The sequence below is a fragment of the Lampris incognitus genome, chromosome 1 (genome assembly GCF_029633865.1).
Source record: "Lampris incognitus isolate fLamInc1 chromosome 1, fLamInc1.hap2, whole genome shotgun sequence".
In the NCBI taxonomy this organism is placed as follows: domain Eukaryota; kingdom Metazoa; phylum Chordata; class Actinopteri; order Lampriformes; family Lampridae; genus Lampris; species Lampris incognitus.
This window is the reverse complement of record NC_079211.1, coordinates 144,892,151-144,917,491: the sequence shown is the minus strand read 5'-3', so window position 1 is coordinate 144,917,491 and position 25,341 is coordinate 144,892,151. Positions and strand designations below refer to the sequence as shown.

Genomic DNA, 25,341 nt, shown 5'->3' with positions numbered 1-25,341 from the left:
ATCTCCACAAAATCTGGCCTTAAGGGCCTCACATATTTGACCCACTCCGTCCAGAATTTAACAAACTTCTTTTTCTGAAGACGGAGGGAAATAGTTATCTTTTCCATAACATAAATGTCATTTACTATATTTATTCACTCCTGTATTGTGGGGGGTTCAAGAAGTAACCAATGTCTTGAGTGCTTTTTTACCAGAACATGTCAAAATACCAAATAAATATTCATCCGGCCATCCTGCCTGGAAATCGGTATTTCCTAAGAATATTGTGGAAAATTACAAGGGCAGATCATTATTAAGTATGCTTTCCAATGCTTTGTGAAGCTCTGCCCAGAAAGGTCTTATCATTGGGCACTCCCAGAATATGTGCCAGTGGTTGGCTTCCTGAAGTCCACACCGTCTCCAACATTTGGTGTCCCCCCCCCCCCCATCAATATGTGCTTTCTGTTTGGTGCAGTAAAAAAAAAAAATCAACTAAAACACTTCCACCCAAACTCCCGCTATATGTGGGAGTTGGTGCATTTCCAATGGAATTTACATACATCAAGCCAATCCTCATTTGATATTGTAAAGTTACCTTCTTTTTTTAATTTTTCTTTGATGTATTCTGTAGAGTGGGATTTTTTTGTCATAAGGCCTTTATAAAATCTCAAGACAACACCCCTATTTGGGTCTTTTTGATAGGCACCAATAAATATCCTCAGTATAGGATCATTAACGTCTGTTTTATCTTTAATGTTATGTTCAAAATGATTACGTAACCGGAGATACCTATAAAAATCAGATTTTTCAAGATCATATTCTTTCCTCAACTTTTCAGTCTTTTAAGTGTCCCTTTTCTGTTAGCAAATAGAATGTTGTTATTCGTTTTGAAATCCAGGAATTAAATCTATAATCCATTTTATTAGGTTTGAATTCAGGATCATAGGCACACCATTGAAATATCTGTAATGTATAGCCCAGTTTATATTCTTCTCTTATCATATTCCAGATTTTTAGTTGGGCGTTAACCCATGGATTTTGCACCTTATCTATAAACCTTCCTAATTTTTTGAGCCAATACTGCATGAATTGGAGAATCATTCATAATAGAGAGTTCAATATCTTTCCACCTGGCATGAAATGTTGGGTTACATATGTTGATTAAGGGTTTAGTCTGAGCTGCATAAAAATAATCCTTGAAACAGGGTAATGACATTCCTCCTTCCTCCCTTGGTAGTTGTAGAGTTTTGAGTTTAACCCTGGGTTTTTTTCCCTGCCAAATAAATCTGGAAATGATCTTATTCAATTTGGAGAATTGTTTTGAAGAAATTTCTACAGGGAGTGCTTGAAATAAATAGAGATATCGTGGAAGGATGTTCATCTTTACAGAATCAATTCGATGACTGAGACCAAGGAAAGAGACAGCATTCCATCCATGTATGTCGTCTTTAATTTTGTTAAGAGGGGACCATAATTTATCTCTGTCAGTGTTGAGATTTTTTTCGGTAAGTATATTCCTAAATATTTCAATGAGTTCCGATTCCAATTAAGGTGGAATTTTTCCCTTAGGTGTTTTGAGGGTGTATAATTAAAAGCCAAAATTTGCGTTTTCTTTACATTTAGTTTGTATCCTGCATATCTACCAAATGTTTCTAGGAGTTTCATTAATTCAGAAAATGAGTTCGGAGGTTTAGTTAAATAAATCAAAATATCATCAGCGTACAAAGCCAGTTTGTGGTCTTCATTTATGCAGATGCCTTTGATGCTTTCAGTCTGCGTTATCCACTGTGCGCTTTATATTGAGCCTCTTGCAAAGAGTAACGGTGAGATTGGGCACCCTTGTCTCGAACCACGCTCTAATATAATAGTGTCTGAAAGGTACCCATTTATTTTAATTCAGGCTAATGGTTTATTATATAACGTACGGATGCCCTTTACAAAGTTTTGTGTAGGCCAAATTTTTCAAGACCATTGTATAAGAACAGCCAACTCACTGACTCAAAAGCCTTCTCAGCATCCAGACTAACTAACAGGGCTTCCCATTTATAATGTTGGATAGGGTTTAATATGTGCAATGATCGTCCAATATTATCGTGAGCTCATCTTTGTGGGATAAACCCAGTATGGTCATTATGTATAAGCTGGGGAAGGATCTTTTCCAGTCTTTTGACAAAGATGGCTGTATATAATTTGTAATCAATATTCAGCACTGAAATTGGTCTGTATGATCCACATTCTAATCTGTCCTTTCCCTCCTTTGGGATAACCGAGATAACTGCCTCACTCCATGATGGAGGCATTTTAGCATCCATTAAACATGTATTGCAAGCCCGAAGAAGGTTTTGTATTAACTTGAGTCGAAAAGCCTTATACCACTCTGACGGGAAGCCATCCGGACCGGGTGACTTATTCGCTTTGAGCCTGCAGATTGCACTGTTTAGCTCCGTCTCAGTTAATGCACCTGTTAATGTTTGATTTTGTTCCTCTGATAGAACAGGTAAATTGAGAGAATCAAGGAACTTTCCAATTTGTTGCTCGTCCTCCAAGCGGGGTTGTGTGTACAAGGACGTAGTATTTTTTTAAACGTTTTTTGTATTTCATCTTGTTTATATTGTATGGTCTTAGAGACCGGGTTCCTTATTTTGTATACTGTGTTATCCGCTTGTCGTTTTTGTAGCTTCCTTGCTAAAAGTTTACTTGATTTTGAGCCTGACTCATAATATTTCTGTTTTGTAAATATCATCTTTTTTCAATTTCCTGTGAACACAATATATTTATTTCATTTCTAATTTTCTTTATTTTTGTCATCAGATTAGGTTTTTATTCCCTTTTATGTTGTGTCTCAAGATCTTTTAATTCTTTATTAAGATTTATTAGTCTTAATTGTTTTTCTTTCTTTTTATGTGCACAGAAAGATATAATTTCCCCCCCAACGACTGCTTTTAAGGTATCCCATACTATAGCCGAATCAACCTCTCGCTTATCATTCTCTTCTAGCAACATTTTAATTCCTCTCTCATTTGAGTCTCAAATTGTGGGTTGTTTAGGACACTTGTATTTAGCCTCCACAATGTTCCCCCCAGGTTATCTCTGATATGTATAGTGCAAGAGAGAGGTGCATGATCAGTTAAGTCAATACTTCCAATATTGCAACTACGCATTCTATGGCGGTCTCTCTTTAACACAAAAAAATAATCTATCCTCGAGTATACATCATGGGGGCATGAATGAAAAAGTATAATCACGGCCTGATGAATAAAAATCTCTCCAAAGATCTAATATGCCCAGTTCTGCCATTAGAACATTAATTTTCCTATGTAATAATGTAGCGGATGAGTTTTTTGATGAATCTAGTTTTGGGTTGAGACGTACGTTCCAGTCTCCACCGCATATGACAATTCCTGTGGCCCCTATCATCAAATCAAATATTTTTCAGTAAAAAGCAAAATCACTTCCAGGGGGGACATAAATGCTACCCAGTGTTATGATAGTGTCATCTATTTTCCTGAGACTCATATATACCTCCCTTCCTTGTCCGAAACCTCTGAAAGTTGTTCAAATGGTACTTTTTGTGATATTAAAATTGCTACGCCTCTTCTATGACCTGATTTATATAGGATGAATAATACACCCTCGAAAACCCCATTCTTTTTAGGTTTTCATGTTCTACTGAAGTGAGATGCGTCTCTTGCAGGAGCACTATCTGTGCATTTTCCCTTTTCATTTTTGACAGTATTTGACTTCTCTTAGCTGGGTTTAAAATCCCATCCACATTATATGAAATAACTTTAAGGACTTGCTTATTCATAGTCTCCTACATTGGTTACCACAAATAAACCGCTCCCGATGTCTCTACTGGCATTAGATTTGTACAACAAAAATATCTCTTCCAGGAAACAAACATAAAACAAGAACCGAGTCAAAACAATTTTTAACAAAATACCACCGAAACAGTTATGAACAGTTGTTTCCGATGTTGAGGCTCGTTTCAAAAGAGCCTTACGGGGCTTTGTAAAGTCAAAGCTCCCATAAGGGAATGTCCCACGTTGCAACAGAGGTGGGGCCCTAAGGTGTGGCCGCATGCTAGCCAATGTCCAAATAAAGTTGTAAATAATAGTGAGATTATAGAGAGAAGAAAAAACAAAAACAAAACAAATTGTGAACAGTTTGCCAATTAACAAGTCCCGACTCTTTTAATTAGTTAGAAAATAGAACTGTAGGATTTATATGTAGCTATGTAAATAACCATGGTAAGGCACAGCACTCAGAAATCAGATCAAACTTATCTGCATTTGAGCCAAAACTGTAGACCATCAGTCTCCTGTTGCGGGGGGTCATCGCCTTCTGAATTTCTGGAGATTCTCTTTATATTGAGAGTGGAGGTCTTTCTTGGGCTGTGTGCTGCCTTCCGCTGAGTTGAGTTCTTGATCTACACCCCGGTCGCGCTGTCTCCCCGCCACGTAGACAGGAGCCCGGTCTCCTCTTGATGCGGAGAGGCGGAGGACTTCACCACAGACACTGGGAATCCTCGCGAAGCCATATCCCTCGTTGCCTCCGTAGCATCCTTGTATAGCCGGGTGCCGTCGACGTAGAAGACCCCCATCTTTGCAGGGTACCGTGTCTGAAACTTTGTTTTTCTTTCAAAACTTCCTTGGCTTCGGCTTATTATTCACTACGTTTCTTAAGCACTTCCAAGGGGGGGGGGTCCTTGTTGATGTAAAAGCAGGCATTGTTGCAGAACACTTTTTTCCTGCCAGGCTCTCCAGAGCACCTCCTCTTTCGTCCTATAACTCCCGAATTTGCCCACTAGAGATCGGGGCTTTGCCTGCGGGCTACTGGGCTTTGGTGCTAATGCCCGGTGTGCCCACTCAGTTCCGAGGTCTCTGACACGGGGAAGGTCCAACGCGCTTTTAAATGAGTTGTCTATAAAGCCAACCGTATCAGTGCCCTCTTTATCTTCGGGTATTCCGTAAACCCTTAAATGATCTCCCCGCGCTCGGCTCGGCCCTCCTGGTCTATCAGCCTAGCTTCCAGGTTAGCCTGACGCTGTATTAGGTTGTACAAGGTTAACAGAACTTAAATTTTTGGGGTTATTTCTCAAAACCGTCGGGGAGCTCGAAAATTAGGCTGCCATTCTCTCGGTGGCGGAACCGGAAACCACTTAATACATTTTTTACAATTTTATATTCGAAGGCAGTTTGGCTCTACATGAGTCCATAAATGTCTAGGCTAATTGGCTTGAATAAACTGGAATGCGACAAACTTGTTTCAAACTTGTCACAGTGTAATGGGTTTTAGACTGTTTCGGTATATCAGCCTCTTAATAAGCGATGGGAAGTATGCCAGTGTTAACCCTGGTGAACCTTTAATGTTACCTAGGGCTGTATGCTGGTCAAGCTCTTCAAATTTACAATTGTAAAGGGATTAAAATTTGATGAATAAATTTCAAAATAGCCACTATGTTTACTCAAAATAGTGAAAATATTAGCACAACTAGATAAAAGGATTTGACACTCAATTAATACAACTTGCACTACCTGATTTAATGTTCTACAATGGGCTGTGATCAATACAGACACTTAAACACCAGTTCAATATTTAATAAGGTTCACATGAGCTACATTTTGGTATTGACACAGTACATTGTTTCAAGGTAGAAAGTCTTTTTAACACCCTGATTGTAAAACTAATGTTTCCTACTTTACTCCCTAGGGGAGTTAACTACGCCTTGCTAAATTATTACTTGATTCATTTTTCAGCAAAATAATCAAAAGAAGGTTCAAAATCTCAGCTATTAAGTTTAGGAAGCATAAATGCAAAGCCAGCATCAAATTACTACAGATTTCTGTTGGGATGACATGTCTTGTTACAGCACAAAACTTCACTCGCACACATACGAGAGAAAACACTACACTACAGCAATTACCAAGATCAGTCCCACCTCTCATATACTTTACTTTCAGTGACTCACCATCTGAATGTCTGGACTAACATTCTTCTGCAGCGCCCTCATCAGAGACTCCTGTTGATCCACATACTCCACCCTATAGGAAAGAAATGCTACATTGTTGATAACAATTTCAAGTACTTTATTTGTCACATGCAAAGAAATTCCAAGTAAAACATGCACTGAAATGAAGAGGGGTACTCCGCCTGTCATTGTGCGAAGACATAGACCTATATAAACGACAAAAGATCAGTGCATTTTTTTTCTTTTATTTAAGTCAAAATAAACAATAAATAAAAAACAACAAAAAAAACAATTTGACACATTATTTTTTCTAAATGATGCCATAATGATGCAATTAATCTGTAGTAAGGAGCACAAATATGTGGGTCATTGCTGATGATTTATCTTCGTACTCGCACTACTTTAAAGATAATTTTAGATTTCCAGTCACGTCAAGTGATTGCCTTTGAGTAAACAAGTACTAAAGTCCATTTTCTACTTGGTCTCCCTTTAGAGGTGCACTAAAGACCACGTGGAAAACCACATTTTACTCCTTTTATACACAGCAACCTCATTTGTCTACCATTATGTGGCAAACATTCGCAAAACAAACATTGCCCTTTTTATTTGCTACTAAAGAATCCTGTGCTTTCTCTTCCTGGGAAAGGCATTAATTCATAATTACATCTCTTTGCATGAGAGGGTGGGTGTCAAGTAAAATGTCCAGAAGTAATTAGATATCAATTTCCTCACCACACCCTCATAAAACTAGCTGCATGCGAACACTATGAAATATCATTTGACGCAGTTGCATCTTCAGCTCATCACAACCAGGAGACATTTTCTCCAAAATGAAAACAATGGTTTGAGTTCATTCATTAAAAAAAGAAAACAAAGAAGAATCAATCAAACCGACTGCCCCTTACTTAAATCCCACCCCAATGGTCTGTTTCTTTCAGATATGCAGCATGTCGTTGCGGAAGTAAAAAATATGCATTTCATTTTATCTTTATGTCTGCAAATTGTTTCTATTACATGGTGGTGCAGTAATCCTTCCTTTCCCACGCTATAAAAACTCACATGATAGCCTTCTCCATACAGATGCCCAAAGGATATGCGACCTTCTGGAGGGTCTGCAAAAGGGACTGTGCTTCACTGGCATTGCGGCGAGTGTAAAGCATCAGCCAGTGGTTTAGCGGAGGAGAGCTGATCAGAGGCACCCCACGCATCTCCTTACTCCAGTCACCTGCCCATGGATTGTACTCAAACTAGATAATAAATAAATGGAAAAATTAGACAAAAACAGTCTCAGTCTATCAAAACCGCATGGAGGGCTCAAACTCCCGAATCTAAGATATTATTTTTGGGTTGCACAGTTAAAACCTTTTAACAATATGGATTCAGCCCTTACATGTACTCGTTGGCTTAACATAGAAAAAAAGCTTGTGTGTGAAGCCCCTACAGACCTTGCCTTTCCTAGATGTCCCCTTAAAAGAAACTCAAATGGGCTAGAGTTACACTAAAAATCTGGAGGAAAATAAAACTGCCATTTGGATTTCCTAAAGTAATCTCTGCACTAACTAGTATCGGATTTATAAAGGATTTTGTACCCTCCCATATAGACGCAGGTTTTAGAAAATGGTCAGAACATGGTTTCAGTATCTACATAAACTTCATAAGGATGGCATCCTTAAATCATTTGAACAGCTGAGAGAGGAGTTTATGCTTCCTACCATAGATTTTTTCCGCTATTTACAATTAAGGGACTCTAACAAAACAAAGAGTGGGATCGCGTGTTGGTGCCCACTCCAATTGAAGAGTTCTTGATAAAATTACAAACAGGGATCGGGGATAAGAAAGTCATAAGTGATGTTTACCAAATATTTTTAGGCTTGAATATGAATAATACACTGCAGATAAAAGGAAGACGGGAAACTGAAATGAATACAGATATACCACAGGACATGTGGGAAGAAATATGTACTGAAGCAAATCTAGTAACCAATTCAAATACATGAAGGGAATTCAAATGGAAGGTAACTATGAGATTCTTTCAGACACCAGAAATAGTGGCTAAAATGGGCCCAACACACTCAAATAAATGCTGGAGAAATTGTGGAACACAAATTGGCAACCATACCCACATATTTTGGACATGCCCTAAATTAAGAACATTTTGGGAAGGGGTATTTGAGGCACTTGAAGTATTCCACCAAAACTTCACAAAAGATCCAAAGATGGCATTACTGGGATTAATGCCGGAAGAGCTAAAAAATACCATTTGCAAATATTACTAACAGCAACAATTAAATGCATAACAATTAAGTGGTTAAAATCTGACCCTCCAACTTACAATTTATGGATTGAGAAAGTATGGGAAATATATCAGATGGAACAAATAACATACTCTGAGACTTCAGAAAGACATATTTATTAAAAGGTGGAGGCCGGCCATGGCTATATGGAGACAATGAAGTGTTCCAGACCCTTGTATACATTCTGTATCATACATGCATCACTATTTTCTCAATTCACCTTATCCGTCTATGCATATACACGCAGCCATACCACTACACACATCCACACACAACTCCCCTCCCTGACCCCTCCTTTCCCTTTTTTAAAAATATATTTATTCATGTCTTTAATTTATACGGCTATAACAACACTTCAAGCTGAAGTAAAGCGGGGGGTGGGGGGTGTTTTTTTTTGCTTTTTTTCTTTTCCTTTTTTTTGTTGTTTCCCTTTTGTTGAATTATCTGTAAACCGTGTGGGTACAGCTGAAAAAATGGAAAAAAACAGCAGGAAAAATTGTGAATTTGGTTGTAACATCAAACAAAACAGTCTCAGTCAACACCCTATGAACCAAAACACGTTTACTAGGTTGTTTCACCATTTTTGGTCCTTGGAAAACTTTCTCTCTTGGGAGGACCCTGCCTGCCAGGTTCAGGAGACTCTCATCAAAGGACAGTCCCCAGGTCTTCAGTTCTGTCTGAGCTTCGGGGTTCCTACATTTTTTTTTTTTAGGAATGAGATTAGAAACTGTTAAATCAAAATTGATGGCTCCTTTTTTAAAGCTTGCTTTTAAACAACTGCAGCATACATTGAGTATTTCAAGTGAAAAAGACAAAACATTGAGGATGTCCAGTGGTGTGATGAGTGAGTAGGTGTAATATTTTAGAGTTCCCTGCCATTTGTTCAATAATTCGATAAAACGGTGCTTTGGATCTACATCGCCCATTTTCCGTTGGGAACAAATAATCATTCTGGCAGTGTATTTTCTTTAATACTATTGCGGGTGTCTCAGGTTGTTTGGTGGAATATTTGGTTGAGGAACACTAAAAAGCGCAAGATTGGAGACTTGTAGGGGTCGCGGTATAGTCATCGATGAGCTGCATGTGGCTCGCGAACCGGGTCTGACTCCCTGGGGTAGTGCAACCTTGGGGGTCGCGTTCTCTGTGTGGAGTTTGCATGTTCGCCCTGTGTCTGCATGGGTTTCCTCCGGGTACTTCGGTTTCCTCCCACAGTCCAAAAGACATGTTGGACTCCGCCAAGGTTGTCCCTTGTCTCCGATTGTTTGTGATATTCATGGACAGGATTCTCATGGAGCAGCCAAGGTGAGGGGTGTGACCGTTTTGGAAACCTCAGAATTCCATCTGACTCATCTTAAACACCTCAACACTCAGATTGCCATTTCTCCAGGAAATGCTCCATCGTGACTCAGACCAAGTTCAGCTTCACTGTAGTTGGGTAGGCGAGTTGTTCCACCCAAAATTTCAAATCAAATCCAGACAGGCCGCTATCCTGATTAACAAAAATATTCTGTTTTCTGTGTCAAAAGGTTGATGCAGATTCAAGGGGTTGTTACATAATTGTCACTAATCGGATGTGTAATAGTCTAGTTATTCTAGCCAAAATATATGTTCTAAATTGGGATGATACGCAATTATGTAAGGATTTTTACATCCCACTTACCTGACGTCAATACACCCAGTCTTATCCTTGGTGGGGAATTTAAATGTGCCCGGTCCACCAGTATTGATCGCAGCTCATCAAAACCTGCCCCTCTTTCTAAATGTTCTTCTATTACCCCCCCCTTGCCAATTGTATATTTGGCCAACTACCCCACTCTTTCGAGCTGTCCCAGTTTCTGTGCCACCCCTTCTGTCAAGTTGGGGAGGGCTGCCGACTACCACATGCCTCCTCCGATACATGGGGAGCTGCCAGCCAATTTTCACCTGACCGTGAGGTGTTTCATTAGGGGGACATAGTGCATAGAAGGATCATGCTATTCCCCCCCTTCTCCATCCCCCCGAGGAGGCACTTGTGCAACGTCCAGGACACATGCCCACATCCGGCTTCCCACCAGCAGACACGGCCAATTTTGTCTGTAGGGATGCCTGACCAAGCCGGAGGTAGCAGGGATTCAAACCGGCGATCCGCATGTTGGTAGGCAACTGAACAGACCGCCACGCCACCCCAACGCCCATGTTCTTCTATTGTCAATACATTTCTAAACTCCCATGGAGTATCGGATGTTTAGCATTTTCTATGTTTGGCTCGTGACTATTCACTTTTTACCTGTTCATTAGACTTACTCTCGGGTTGATTTCTTTTTTCTAAAAAAAAAAAAACTACTCTCATCGGTTTGAAAATGCAGTTATCAGGCTGTGGTAATTTCAGATCACGCCCCATTGACTCTTGAGCTAACTTTACCAAACTAATCCTTATCCCGCCAACTGTGGCAGTTTTAACTCTCCTACTTTCTGACAAAGCTTCCATCCCATTTCAGTCTAATCGAAATAAATCGAACCCCAGACATATCCATGGCAACTTTATGAGTAACATTAAAAGCACATTAAAAATGAGGGGTCAAATTACGTCTCAACTCTGCTTATGCCCCAAAATGTAAAATGCAACGTGTTAATGCCTTACAGGATGAAATCCTGTAACTTAATAGAACTTCTGCTACTTCCCCACCACCCGACCTATATAAAAAGTCTTTCACTACAAACAGAATTAGAAGTGTTGTCAACTGAACAGGTAGAGCATCTCCTTTTGAAATCCATCTATCCATCCCCCCATTATCTGAACCGTCAATCCTGCTCTCACGGTCGGAGCAGGCGGAGAGACACCCTGGACAGGCTGCCCAGGCCATGAGCCAGGGGAGAAATCTGGTAGAATTCTTGCACATCAGCTTTTGCCAAGCATCAGCTCTTCAAACCATAGTAGGAATTCGTACTTCTTCAGGTATAGTCACTACTAACCATGGTGAAATAAATGTAATTTTATTCAAAACTTTATGCTTCTGACCCCCTTGAAAATCAGTCATTAATGGATTCTTTTTTTCCAAAAACTTGAGATCCCCTCCACTGATGTGAACGTTAAAGATAGACTTGAAGAGACCATATCTGAAATTTAAATAATGCAAACAATTGGAACCATGCGGAGTGGCAAGTCTCCTGGGCCAGACGGTTTTTCCCAAACTAATTTTATGAGAAATTTTCAAAACTTTTCCCCACTATTGGCCGAAATGTTTGGTGAATCATTCAGCGCTCATTCTCTCCCTCCGTCATTACGTGAAGCCACAGATTCTATATTGCTCAAGAAGGGTAAGTAAGAACCCCCTTGATTGTGCATCTTACCGACCTAGCTTGCTACTTAATACTGATGTGAAGATACTGGCAAAAGCCTTAGCTCACCATTTAGAGACAGTGCTTCCAGTTATCATTTCCCCAGACCAGACTGGATTTGTTAAAAACCAGGCACTTTTCTTTAATCTTTGTCATCTTTTTAACACTTGATTCTAAGCTTTCTCAGACCCCAGAGGTGGTGATATAATTTGTCATGGAAAAGGCTTTCGATGGGTGGAGTGAGGCTACCTTTTTTTTTTCCCCTTTGCGAAAATTTGGTTTCGGTGACAATTTTATATCCTGGGTCAGATTAGTGTACTCGTCCCCGAAGGCCTCAATATACACAAATGATATAATTTCTTCCTCTTTCCAGTTACGCAGAGGACCTAGATAGGGGTGCCCTCAAAGCCCCTTGCTCTTTGCAATAGCAACAGAACCTCTGGCCATAACCCTGCATAGCAACCACAACATCCATGGTATTCACAGAGACCAGGAACACAAGGTATAACTTCTTGCTGATGACCTGTTGGTTTTTGTATCCGACCCCTTAAATTTGCATCTGTGAGATTTAAACATTATTGAAGGATTTTGGATTTTTTTCTGGCTATAAACTCCATCCATCCATTATCTGAACCGATTATCCTGCTCTCAGGGTTGCAGGGATGCTGGAGCCTATTCCAGCAGTAATTGGGCAGCAGGCGGGGAGATACCCTGAACAGGCCACCACAGGGCCAACACATACACACACAGACACACACACGCGAATTCATACCTAGGGACAATTTAGTATGGCCGACTAACCTAACTGACATGTCTTTGGACTGTGGGAGAAAACCGGAGCCCCCGGAGGAAACCCATGCAGACACGGGGAGAACATGCAAACTCCACAGAGGTTGACCTGGGATGACCCAACAAGGTTGGACTACCCCGCGGCTTGAACCCAGGACCTTCTTGCTGTGAGACGACCACGCTTACCACTGTGGCACCATGTCGCCCTGGATAAAAACTCAATTTACATAAACTTTAACCAATTCCTATCAATTTGGCTGTAGATAAATGTCTGCTTAGCTTTCTTCTGTTCAAGATTTCACCTAACAAATTTACTCATCTTGGCATTGTTGTAACAAAAATACAATGATCTTTTTTTTTGGAAAACTCTATTTTCTAATTTTCAAGTTTTTTTGGAACAGGTATACAAGGCACACAAACAACAACAACAAAAAGAATCATGTAGGAACCCCCCCAGGCTCAAAAAAAGAAAAAAAAGGACTATGCAGGAATTTCTTATTCCAATTCCACATAATAACCATATTTTTGAAGACGATATAAAGTTGTACACATATTTAAGTACTGTCGTTACAACCAGGTAAATAAAAAGTACATTCAATAAAAGAAAACCTTCATTAAAGTCTATGAAAGGACTCCAGGTCAAAGTAAAGTTTTTGCGGGTTTTACATATTTTATATCGGAGCTTTTCTAAAGGTAGAAAGGACAGCACCTCCCTCAACCACTGCAAAAATTATGGCGCTTTATTCGACTTCCAGTTGAATAGGATAAGTCTGCGTGCTAGTAATGAGGCAAATGTTAGAGCACTTTGCTTGCAAAGTTGTGACCTTACAGTTAGGGGGTGGTATGCCAAAGATGGCTGTGTGAAAATCAGGGTTTATGGTCTGTTTACAGATATGAGAGAATACATTAAATATCTGTCCCCAATAACTGTTGAGGGAGGGGCATGCCCAGAACATGTGTCCCACCGAGGCTGGACTATGGCTGCACCTCGGGCAGCCAGGTTCTGTGGTGGGAAAGATTCTGGCAAGCTTGTCCCCCGAGTAGTGAAGACGGTGAAGCACCTTAAACTGAATTAACCCATGTCGTATATACAATGAGGACGTATGTATACGAGTTAAACTTTCCCGCCATGCCTCTTCAGAAAGCTACACCCAAATTTCTCTCCCATGCAGTTTTAGTTTTGTCCCAGGATATCTGTTTCAATGCCTGTATCAGTGTGTAAATTATAGAGACCCGTTTTTTCCCCCAAAGGGATCCATCTCTAGAATATCGCCTAATTGGCTCTGGATTTGAAGGTATCTAAAAAAATGGGATCTGGATATGTTATGGTCTTTGGTAAGTGTATCAAATGATGTGAATGTTCCATCTTTAAATAGATCACAGAAAAACACCAGTCCATTTCTATGCCAATGTTGAAATGCGTCATCTAACACAGATGACGAGAAGAATTGATTATTTGCTACTGGAAAAAGACCGCTAGCATGCTTTAATCCAAAATGCCTCCTAAACTGGAGCTATATCCTAAGTGAAGCTTTAACCACCGGGTTTGTTATTTGTATGTTACGATTCTGTGGTAGGGGAGAGGTGAGTATCAGTAAAGGATTGGATAAGAGTTCCATGTGAACCCAATCTGTACCCTGTTGATTCGTATATGTAAATGCCCAATGTAAAAGTTTTACAATGTTCGCAGCCCAGTAGTAACAAATCAAGTTAGGCAAGCCTAATCCCCCTGTCTCCTTAAGGACCTCCAAGTATATTTTCTTCATCCTGGGGTTTGAATTGTTCCAGATGAATGATGAAATTAAGCTATCTAATTGTTGAAAAGTTGCCTTAGGTATGAATATGGGAATGATTTGAAAAAGATAGAGAAATCTGGGTAAGACTGTCCTTATAACTATAGTAATGTGGCCCGCTAATGAAATTGGTAGCGTTGACCACTTTTTAAAATCTTGTTTTGTTCGTTCTATTGGTGTTTTAAAGTTATGGTTGTATAACCTCCCCGTTGTATGAGTGACTTTGATTCCTAAATATGTAAATACATTATGTTCAAGTTTAAATGGAAAGCTAGAGTAGTCTCTAGCAGTGTGGTTAATCGGAAAAAGCAAGCTCTGAATAGTTTATCTTATAACCTGACAGGCGACCAAAGTTATCCAGGGTAAGTAATAGTCTTGGTATAGATTCTATTGGGTTGGATATATATAACAGGTCATCCGCATAAAGTGATACCTTATGCAATTTACCACCTCGTGAGATACCTTTAATACCATACTCTGCCCTAAGAGCTGTAGCGAGTGGCTCAATTGCCAAATTGAACAGGTAAGGAGAGAGGCTGCAGCCCTGTCTGCAGCCCCTATGGAGTGAAAAAGAATCAGAAATGATATTTGTCCGCACTGTGGCTGTCGGTGAGCAATACAATATTTTAACCAATGCTAGGAATGAGGAACCAAAGCCAAACCTTTCTAGAACAGCAAATAGATATTGCCCTTCGATGCGGTCAAATGCCTTCTCGGCATCTAAAGAAATCACTACTTCTGTCTGTTCTATGGAATGTGGTGTGTACAGTACATTAAATAGGCGGCGCATGTTATAGAATGACTGCCTGCTTGGTATAAAATCAGTTTGTTCAGGGTTAACAACCGTTGGGACAACAGTTTCAATACGGGTGGCCAAGATTTTTGTAAGGATTTTGTAGTCGCAATTCAACAAGCTTACAGGGCGGTAGGAGCCACACAGTAGGGGATCTTTGTCTTTTTTAAGTAACACTGATATGATTGCCTGCATCATAGTTTGGGGTCATTTCTGTTGGTTAAAAATTTTCCTGATACAACAGGTTAAGTATTGGTGCCAGCTTGGTAGCAAATTCTTTATACATTTCAATTGTGAAACCATCCAGACCCGGTGCTTTGTTGCTCTGCATGTATTTAATTGCTTGTATCACTTCCTCTGTTGATATCTCTGTCTATTTGTGCTGTCTTCAAGGGCAATTTTTGGTATGGTCAGACCGTCTAAAAAAGTGAAAATATGCGACAAGTCGCTGGGCGGTTTTGAACTATAAAGGGTAAAAAAAATTGTTTAAACTGGTTATTGATGGTGTCAGGATTGGTAGTCTTTACCCCAGCTGCTGTGCAAATTTCAGAAATAGTGTCAGCGGCTGTGGACTGTCTAACCTGATGGGCTAATAGTTTTCCAGCTTTCTTTCCATGCTCATAAAATGTCTGTTTTGATTTAAAGAATAATTGTTCTGTTTGTTTAATGGAGAGATTTTCGAATTCTGTTTTTAAAAATATTTTTTTTCTTATAAAGTTCAGGTGTTGGGGAATCAGCATATGAACGGTCCACTTCCGCTATATTATGGGACAGTTCAGTTAGACGTTTATGTTTCTTTCTCTCATGTGCTGTGTATGAGATTATTTGGCCTCTAAGGTAGGCTTTGAGAGCCTCCCAAACAATAGTTAGTGGCATATCCGGAGTATGGTTGAATTCCATAAAGATATGCATCTGCTGGGAGAGAAAAATTTTAAAGGAGTCCCTGGACAGTAATAGAGGATCAAATCGCCAGGTGCGTTGGCGTTTAGGGCAGTCTATGAAACCTATATCTAGATGTACAGGACTATGAACCGAAATAACAATACAATTATATTGGCTCCCCCTAACCATAGGAAGGACCCTACTATCCAGGAGAAAAAAATCAATCCTCGAGTAAGAATGGTGCACTGGGGAAAAAAAGGAGTATTTTTTAGAAGTTGGGTTGTTTCTTCTCCAGGGATCAAAAAGAGAGTAGGATTCCATAAATGAATGGATAACAGCACCTGCCTTCGAAATTTTACTATTAGATCTGTCCAAATATGGATGTAATACACAATTAAAATCTCCCCCCAATATTAACCAGTAATTATTTAAGTCTGGGAGGGCTGCTATGAAACTAGAGAAAAAGAGTGGGTCATCCCAGTTTGGTCCATATACATTTGCTAGTGCCACACGTGTACCATACAGGTTACCCGTCACTATCACATACCCTCCCCTGGGGTCAGAAATAGTCAGTAGTGGAACAAATGGGATACCCTTCCTGATCAAGATGGCCGTGCCCCGCGTTCTAGTCTCATTCCTGGAACAGAAAATTTGTCCTATCCAAGCTTTCTTTAGTTTTGTGTGTTCACTTGACCGAAGATGAGTTTCCTCCAAGAACATGACATCAGCTCTCAAAGATTTTAAATGTACAAAAACCCTACTACGCTTTACTGGATTGTGAATTCCCTTTAAATTCCAGCTCAAAAAATGAAGATAACCTGTATTTTGAGCGTCAGACATTTTTTTCTAAAAATTAAAAGAAAAAAAAAAAAGTCCCTGCCTACTAGCTACAAAACAAAAACAGAGCCTTGAGAACCCAGGCTGATCTACCAGTTCCCCTAGAGATCACATCCCCCATTTCTAGTATAACATGGCAAATAACCATATAAAAACCCTCTAACAAGCCCTAACCAGGGCGAACAGTGGTCTCATTAAGATTATATTAAATCAAAAAGTATTTACATACTTAAGAACTATATATCAACACCCATATAACAGCAGTTATAATACAGTTCCTTTGTAGGTAAGTGACACTGACCTGGGTGTCGCCCTAGCAGGCTCTGGCAAGTCACCAAAGTACTTTAACGGGTCTCATAATAATTAGCATCCGTACACACGTATACATGCACACACACGATAATAATAAAACAGAAAAACAGCTTTTTAAATGGGTAGGCAGGTATAAAACATTCGTATTAAATGAAAAAGGTAACATTATCTGCGAGTCTCAAATTACAAAAGTTAAAGTAAATAGATAAAGTTACCCTGTTGTTCTGGCGTCTTAACTAGCTACTTCCGCTAGTTGTTGGCACTTAGCAGCTAATATCAATTAGCCACCAACACCAGTTAGCCACAAATATATTGGAGTTTATCAACATCTTACTGTACATTGTCCTGAGGCTTTAGATTCTCCCTGATATAACCCATCGCCTTAGATGGGTCTTCCAACCGCTTTTCTTGGCCGGACAAAGTGATATGAAGCACCGCCGGGAACTGGATCCCGAACTTGACGCCCTGGCAGCCCCGGAGGAGCCGCTTAGCTTCGGAGAAGGCCGATCTCTTTTTCGCCACCGCTGCGGTGCAATCCGGGAAGATGCCCACTCTCTTGCCATGCAGGCTCAATGGAGCTGAACGGGCAGCTTTGCAGAAAACCTCCTCTCTCTGAGAAATAGTGAAACCTCACCACGATGATCCTGGGGGGGGGGGGGGGGGGTCTCCTTCGTTGGTCGAGTGCCGCAGGCTGCGGTGAGCCCAGTCTAGGGTCGGGGTGAAGCTGAGGCCTAGTAACTCCTGCAGTAGTTCAGCGATGCCAAGAGTAGGCTGCTGGCCTCCGCTGGTCTCGAATCCCTCTTTTGTTTAAATTTATTTCTGATTTTTCCCTTTTTTCTCCCAATTTAGTGGCCAATTGATCCCTGTTTTAGTTCAAAACACCCACCCTCGTACTGCATGCGTTCGCCAACTGCTTCTCCGGCCTGCAGTCTCGAAGGAGACACCCCCCCACTTTAGTGACAAGGCGACTCCAGGCCGAACCACTGCTTTTCCGACACACACAGACGCATTCACGTGACGAACACAAGCTGACTCCACCCCCCTCCCGAAGACAGCGCTGCCAATGATTGCTGCTTCATCGAGTCCGGCCATAGTCAGATCTGCCGAGACCGGGGCGTGAACCCCGGTCCCCAGTGGGCAACTGCATCGACACAAAGCCCATGCTTAGACCGCTACACCACCGCGGACCTCGAATCCCTCTTTTATCCCGACAGTGCGTGCATTACACCGGCGTTGTCGTCCCTCCAGACCGTCTACCTTCTGGGGTAGCATAGCGACTTCAGGTTTTAGCTGGCCGGTGTCCTCCTCCATTTTCGTCATCTTGTCTGAGTATGTGTTCAGGCCGTCCTCCACATCTTTCAGACGGGTCTCTTGTTTCGCCATGCCGGCCTTTATAGAGTCTATTTTTGCATTCAGATCCTCTTTGAATGAATCTATCCGTGCCAAGATCTTGCTCTCACTGCTCGCGATGGCAGCCATCACCCCAGATAGGTCTGTGGACTCCCCGTCCGGGGCTTTCACAGAGCCCGAGGCTTTAGCGGCCTGGTCACTGCTGGGTTTGTTTTTGCCCATCGGGTCTTCTAGATCAGTGGTTCTCAACCTTTTTGGGGTCCTGGACCCCCTGCGTATTTTTGATCTACCCTGAGGACCCCTCCACCTGATCTTGGGGGAGGGGGGTTGCAATTTGATAGAAACAGTAGAAGCTGCATTTTAAATTGCATTATAGCATTTATTCACTCTTTGGGGCAAAAATAAGAGCTTTCAGTTGTAACTTAGATATAGTTAACAAAACAGAATTCTTATGCAGTAACTTTTAACAATGCAAACGGGAGCGAGATCTCTTATTAAAATACAATAAATTACACTTGTGAAACAGATGTAATGAGAGAAAAAAGTCCTGTTACCCTTTATAGTTTAGGTAGATAAAGGTCTCAGTCACATTTGAGTAAAATAATCCTATTTCTATAAATGTCATAGGATCTTTTTTTTTTAAAGATATTTTATTTTCACGGACCCCTTGCAATTACACCACGGACCACTAGGGGTCCGCGGACCCCCGGTTGAGAAACACTGTTCTAGATGATCGATATGCAAGTACAGGGTTGTGAGTCCGGTGTGCTAGCGGTTAAGTGTCGTGTGTGTTAAACCTAATTTATCTGTGTTTGATCTGAAAAGTTAAAATATTAATGAAAAGTTCGCCCTGATCAGGAGCTCAATCTAAAGACGTCCTCACATGTTACTGCGCACCAGCGCCCCCCCCCACAATGATCTTTTTAAACCTAACTTTCTAACTGCTAGACCATACTAAACTTGATCTTGAAACTTGAATGCTGGTCTGGGCTCCCTCCATCTCATGCAGGTCATATTAACACAGGTCAAATGAATACCTAACCCAAATTTTTATACCTCTTTTAATGTATACCAGTTTATATTAAAAAGACATTCTCTTCGATAAATAAATTTATTTCGTTTATTTGGAACGTAAAAAAGCTGTGGATACGCAAAACGGTCCTTCAAAAACTCTGTGGAGCAAGTTTTCTGCAATATTACTGCTCCTATAATAACCACACTGTCCTTTTGGCAGTCTAAGTTCACAGGCGCCAAAATTCCACGTTGGTTAGCCTTTGAGATGTCATCCGTCTCATGTATCTTTGCACTTGCTTCTCTACTCAGCACTCCCTTGGGTTTACCATATATCCAAATTCACTGATAACCCAGTCATATGTGAGTCTATTAAGTTTGGAAAAAATTAAGACAAGCTTTCAAATTTAAAGCTCTCCCTATTGGTACCCCTGTTAGGAAAAAAACCCAGTCTTTTGTCCCCTCCATTTCTGATGGAGCCTTTGAACTTTGGAGGCTCAATGGAATATTCACTTTGGAGGAGCCATTTATTGATGACACTTTTGTGTCTTCTGAGAAGTTTAATTTACTTCGAAGTCACTTTTTCAGATATTTGCAGACTTTAAATCTGATTGCTTCTCAGTTCTGCCTCCAAAGACCCAACTGAACTGTGTTCTTGAAATTAATCCTGCTGAAAAAGGGTATATCAGTTGATTTTATTATGCAATTAATACTTTTGGCCAAATAGCACTTGAACCCCTAAAAAAAAAAAAATTGATGGGAGTGATGGACATGTCCATTCCAGAGGAATCTTGGGATCTAGTAATTATGAGTAATTATGAGGATACACTCCTCCTCTATATACAGAAGAAATGGTGTAGAGCTTATGCAGTCATTGAAATTACAAAAGATTAGATTGACCATGAGAGGATCTATATCCAAATTCCACCAATATGGAAATGTCATTCAGCCGTGTCATTCATATTTTCGACATTGAAGCCCTTTGGTGGCCAAGGTTGACGGGCTTGCAATCTCTTCAACCCTTTTTCTTCTATTCTCCTGTAACCCTTTTACTTATTTACTTAGGTTTTTAGTTAAACATTTCCCTTTTTCTTTTGTTTATTTAATTTGTGCTTTTTACTTGGTTACCTTCTTAGTTTTTGTTATGGTTCAAATTTATTCATGCCATTTGGGTGGCATGCCAGGTGGGGTGGGAGTGTGGTAGATTGTATGGGGCTGTGGGTTGGGGTTGGATTTGTGGGAGATTTTTGAAAATTGAAATTAAACCTTGTTAAAAGAAAAAAAGACTCAACATCAGTTAATTGTTAAGTATATGTGGATGTTTAGATGTGACTAACTTTTTCAAGATATTAGCAAATCCGATGAGGCGTCTCTCCTTCTCTTCTGGGGTCAGTCTGGTGTGGATGGCCAAATCTTTCATTATGCTGAAGTCAGCCCGCATTTTATCTGTCAGTCCTGTGGGAAAAAATTCGATTTTAATTTTTCTAAATTAATGTAATTATCTTTATACATATAATTTCCTCCTTCCTTATGTCTTTACCAGCGAATAAATTATAAGGTTAATTTGTTCCAGTATTTGTGAGGACACTGGTTTATAGTTGTAAGGTTTTCAATTATTGCATTTTTTTTAAGGAAAGTACTTCTGCGTGTTGGGCAACCATTTCTTAATTTCTGAATACACTCAATATTAAACAACTGTTCCAAGTGTCAAATTATTCCCAGCTGTATGAAGAAGCCAAAAAAGTCTCTAATTAGGGACCACACAAGAACAAGACACGTTTATATCCCAATTGAAATTCTTCGCAAAAAACAAAAAAACTTGCTCCTGTTGTCGTGCTACAGCAATTTTAACAGAACTGTTTGAATTTGACAAAATACCCACAGATTTGACAGTGCAGTAATCCTTCAATTAGCTATAAATTGAGTTTATTCTGTTGTTGTACCCACTGTCGGATGCCATGTATAACACAATTAGCTAAATGTCTAGAATGTAATGGGTCAGAACAAGGAGTCAGGCATTGCCTGAATAAGCTGGTACCTGTAAGGTAGCAAAACTCTGGGATAAGCATGGCTGGACCAGGAGGCGGCTGCCCAGAAGGACCCATCCTTTTGACATGGCTGACCAGTAACACCTGGTTACTATCAGTGATGTCCAAGCCATATTGCTAAAGATAGAGGGTTTAAGTACAGACTGAATCTATGGAATAGATTTAACACCAGCACATCAATTCCTAACAGTCACAAAGGCTCACATATTCTGCATCTAATAAGCAGTTAAGTGTCCCTCAACCTTGTATGCCATTAGTTAGATACACAATTTTCTGTATCTGTGAATGTTCTCATTCATTCAGGTCATGGTTACCCAAAGGAATTGAATCCAAGAGATAACAGGCGTTGCTAAACATCGGAACACAAAGAGCCATGGACATCATTAGCTCTGATAACGACTCCAAAGAGGATAAATCTGAGTTTCATCACCAGCCAGGCAGACTAGCTTGGTCTAGTCAGAAAGGCACGAACTGACGAAGCCTCTTGGATGAGAGGCGAAACGTCTTCACGGATATATACCAAGTCCAGTTGCACTCGATTCAATTCCTTTGGACAATTTTCTATAACAAAGCTGGTTCAATTTGATAGAAAAATTACTTTAAAAAGGATAGGTTCTTTTATAAGAAGAAGAAAAAAAGCCTACACCTTATGAAAAGCAATTCCATCCATCAATTAGCTAATCCGCTTATCCCACTAAGGGTCACGGGGATGCTGGAACCTATCCCAGAAGTAATTGGACAGCAGGCAGGGAGACACCCTGGACAGGGCATCAGGCCAGGCGCGCACACACAAACACACACACATCTAGGGCCAATTTAGAATGGCCGATGCACCTGGCCTACATGTCTTTGGACTGTGGGAGGAAACCAAAGCATCCGGAAGAAACCCACGCAGACATGGTGAGAACGTGCAAACTCCACACAGAGGACGACCTGGGACAACCCCCAAGGTTGGACTACCTCGGGGCTCGAACCCAGGACCTTCTTGCTGTGAGGCTCCCACGCTAACCACTGTGCCACCCCTATTAAAAGTAATTATAGCCTTTAATTACTAATCAGTTACTCAATATCAACCATCCTCTAACAGCAACACATATTCAAAGGAAGTAGCCTACATTCTTGTAGTAGTTTTTGAAAGAAATCTTCCCTTCTCCCTTCGTAAATGTGTTGTTGGGAGTATGGTCCCACGCGATATCATCAATCCTGTAGGTTTTGTTATTATACCTGCAGAAATAAAGACCCAAAAGTAAAATGTGATCACATAAAGGCAGCCAAGATAAGCTCAAGTGCTTTATAAATTGTCATATTTGTCAAGAAAGACTAGTATTGGGATCAGAACTGAAAAAAGTTGATCGGTACATCTCTAATTGCATCTCAGATGTACTTCGTCATGATAGCATCTTTATAAACACTTATCTAACAAGATTTTTTTTAACCTCAATTATAATTCTCTCTGCAACGTCATTTGCCATACTGAAGATGACATCCTTGTCACTGAAGGTGACAAAATCAGATGGATTTTGACTGGCTCTAAGTGTTTCCATCATTCAACAAATCGCTCTGGAAGTGATCCCTACAATATTGTTCCTCACTGTCATAATCATTATAGTTGTGGTGTGGACGCTGCCATCAATTTGAGTTCGAACGATTACGTATCATTCTTGGTGTGGACGGCCCTAAATAAGTGCATATAGTACACCTCTGCTGACAGTAAATTAATACACCAGATCAACTTTGGTGAAATACTCTAAATAATTATACCACCCTTTTGCCTTAACCCGTTTCTTCAATCTAGCCATCACGTTTTGAATTTTATTAAGTTTACCATGAGATAAATGTTTCACTGAAAAGGTACATTAGCGCCCGTGTATTAAGGTTTCTTTTTTTTTAAGCCAGTTTAACACTACACTTCTACCCCTTTATACTGGAGATTTCCCATTAAAGAAAATGAAAAATTAAAGTTGAAATGAAATTTAGGAAAGATTTCTCACTTAGGTGATAAAACAGCACCATCTCTTCCATTTTACTAAGGCGTTTGAGTGAAAAAAATAGACTAATAGTTTAATACTTCTTGCAGCAGACAAGTGGCTAGGCTTATTATGCAGGTTACATGTGACCTTACTTTGTGAGTACGATAAGGCCCACCAGCTCCTTCATACAGGCATCAGGAAAACGCTGATTCCCACACTGCTGCTTTAGGGTCGTCATGAAATCAAGCACCGTCTCACTGCGCAGCACCTTGTGGCTCACGTCAGTACACAGCATGATGCTTGACTCATACTGCAGGATGTTGGTACAAAAGCCAGGCCAGATGGTCATCCTTGGAGGGGTAAAAAAAAAAAACACGGTGTTCATTCTGCTTGCTTTGTATAAGGTTCTGGGATTGCTCTAAGAGAAGACCCTAGTCCGATATGTAATTTATGAGCTTTTTAACTCCTGTGTATGGATTCATCTGCTTTCAACAACGTTTTCCGGTTAGAATCTATCACCCGAAATGTAGGTTGATTATAAAAAAACAATTGATTAGTCAAGAAAATAAGTCTTAATATGAACTTTTGCTGAAAGCAATACAACTTCATAGAAAATAAAACATCTTATACACTCAGGCTGTAAATTCAGTAAATGGTATAGAATTCTTAACCTCCATTTCGTTAACTCCAACCACATTTTTAGTTAACCAGCTATTCAATTTATGTGAAAGTGCCAGCTGAGTTACTTGATTTACTGAGTTACAACAAATTCCGGGCCAAAATTATACACCACATAAAAACACTTCTACATTCAGTAAAGAAAAAGATTGTGAGACAGGTAAAACACCTACTTGTGCTGTGGGATGGTCAGTTGGTCATTGGGGTTGTAGTAGTTGCGTCCAATCGCCTGCATGTTCAGCATTTTCAGAACCCTAAAGAAATATTTATCTTTGGTTTTTCCAGTAAAGACTACATTAAAACTCCAATATACAACTCATTTCTAATGCTAACATTAATTCAAACTATTTTTCATCACATCAAAGCCCCCCGTAATATCTATCTTTGCCCACGCATCTACCCAGAATCGGGTCCATATTCAGTGTGGTTCATGCATGATGTTCGATAAATCTCATTCAAAAGACTTTGTATTCATTTGTAAAAAAACAAACAATGGGTTAAAAACTCAACAAAATGTGTCATCTATCAAAACTGAACAACGCATCACTCCATTGTTAACAAGGCATAATTTCAACTGACATCTAAGACCCATGTACACTGACTAAATCATGTTAAGTATACACAACCTGTGCATGTTGACAGGCCTACTTTTTACTCTCATTGTCATTTCAATGTATGGCTCATGATCATCAACCTACTAAATGATGGCTTTGACATTTTACCTTTTCCAAATTGATATATTTTCAACCGTATGGACACTCTTTGCCACTGAACACTTAAATTGTCTACACATGTTCAGCTATAGACGTTAAAATTATGCACATATCAACATAGTGGTGAATTTGGTTGCTCCGTTGTCTCTGATTCAACGTTGATGATCTCTCAGTTCTCAGTATTTTAAGAGAATTAAAATATAAATTGTTAAAAGCATAACTACGCGATCTTGACCTTTGTAGGAATCCTGAAAAATGCAATACTCACCTTCTAAAGATGATGTTGTAAAATTGAAAGCACACTGGTGAGCTAGGGGGCAGTTCGCTGGTCAGGGTAACAGTTACCACAATCTTCCCTTCGCACTTGGACTCACTATGAAGCACAGTCTCCTAACAATGAGCGAACATAATATTTTAGTAATATGGGCAAGGACCGAGTCGACGTCACAACATGGCGACTAAAAGTTTCAGATTCACCAGCCCTTCCACACTTCCAGCTAGAATTTTTAGGATGGTAACCACAAATGATAATTCCTCCTAGGTCACTGGTAAAGTTGGGAGATTTAAACATTTTGATAGTTAAGTAATTGAATGACTTGATTC

At 40.1% G+C, this 25,341-nt stretch overlaps 1 protein-coding gene across 6 annotated transcripts in view; it reads right to left on the bottom strand.

The window, feature by feature from the left end:
• The window catches only part of piwil1 (piwi-like RNA-mediated gene silencing 1), a 48,355-nt gene that overhangs the window by 10,622 nt on the left and 12,392 nt on the right, over positions 1 to 25,341 (bottom strand). For all 6 annotated transcript variants that reach the window (XM_056282314.1, XM_056282282.1, XM_056282274.1 and 3 more), the window contains 9 exons: positions 25,007 to 25,128; positions 24,199 to 24,279; positions 23,500 to 23,697; positions 22,493 to 22,601; positions 21,368 to 21,494; positions 20,667 to 20,784; positions 8,823 to 8,937; positions 7,010 to 7,197; positions 5,951 to 6,023 (listed from right to left, as the gene is read on the bottom strand). In XM_056282314.1, the coding sequence (XP_056138289.1) occupies positions 5,951 to 6,023; positions 7,010 to 7,197; positions 8,823 to 8,937; positions 20,667 to 20,784; positions 21,368 to 21,494; positions 22,493 to 22,601; positions 23,500 to 23,697; positions 24,199 to 24,279; positions 25,007 to 25,128 (1,131 nt within the window). The remainder of the gene's footprint in view (positions 1 to 5,950; positions 6,024 to 7,009; positions 7,198 to 8,822; positions 8,938 to 20,666; positions 20,785 to 21,367; positions 21,495 to 22,492; positions 22,602 to 23,499; positions 23,698 to 24,198; positions 24,280 to 25,006; positions 25,129 to 25,341) is intronic.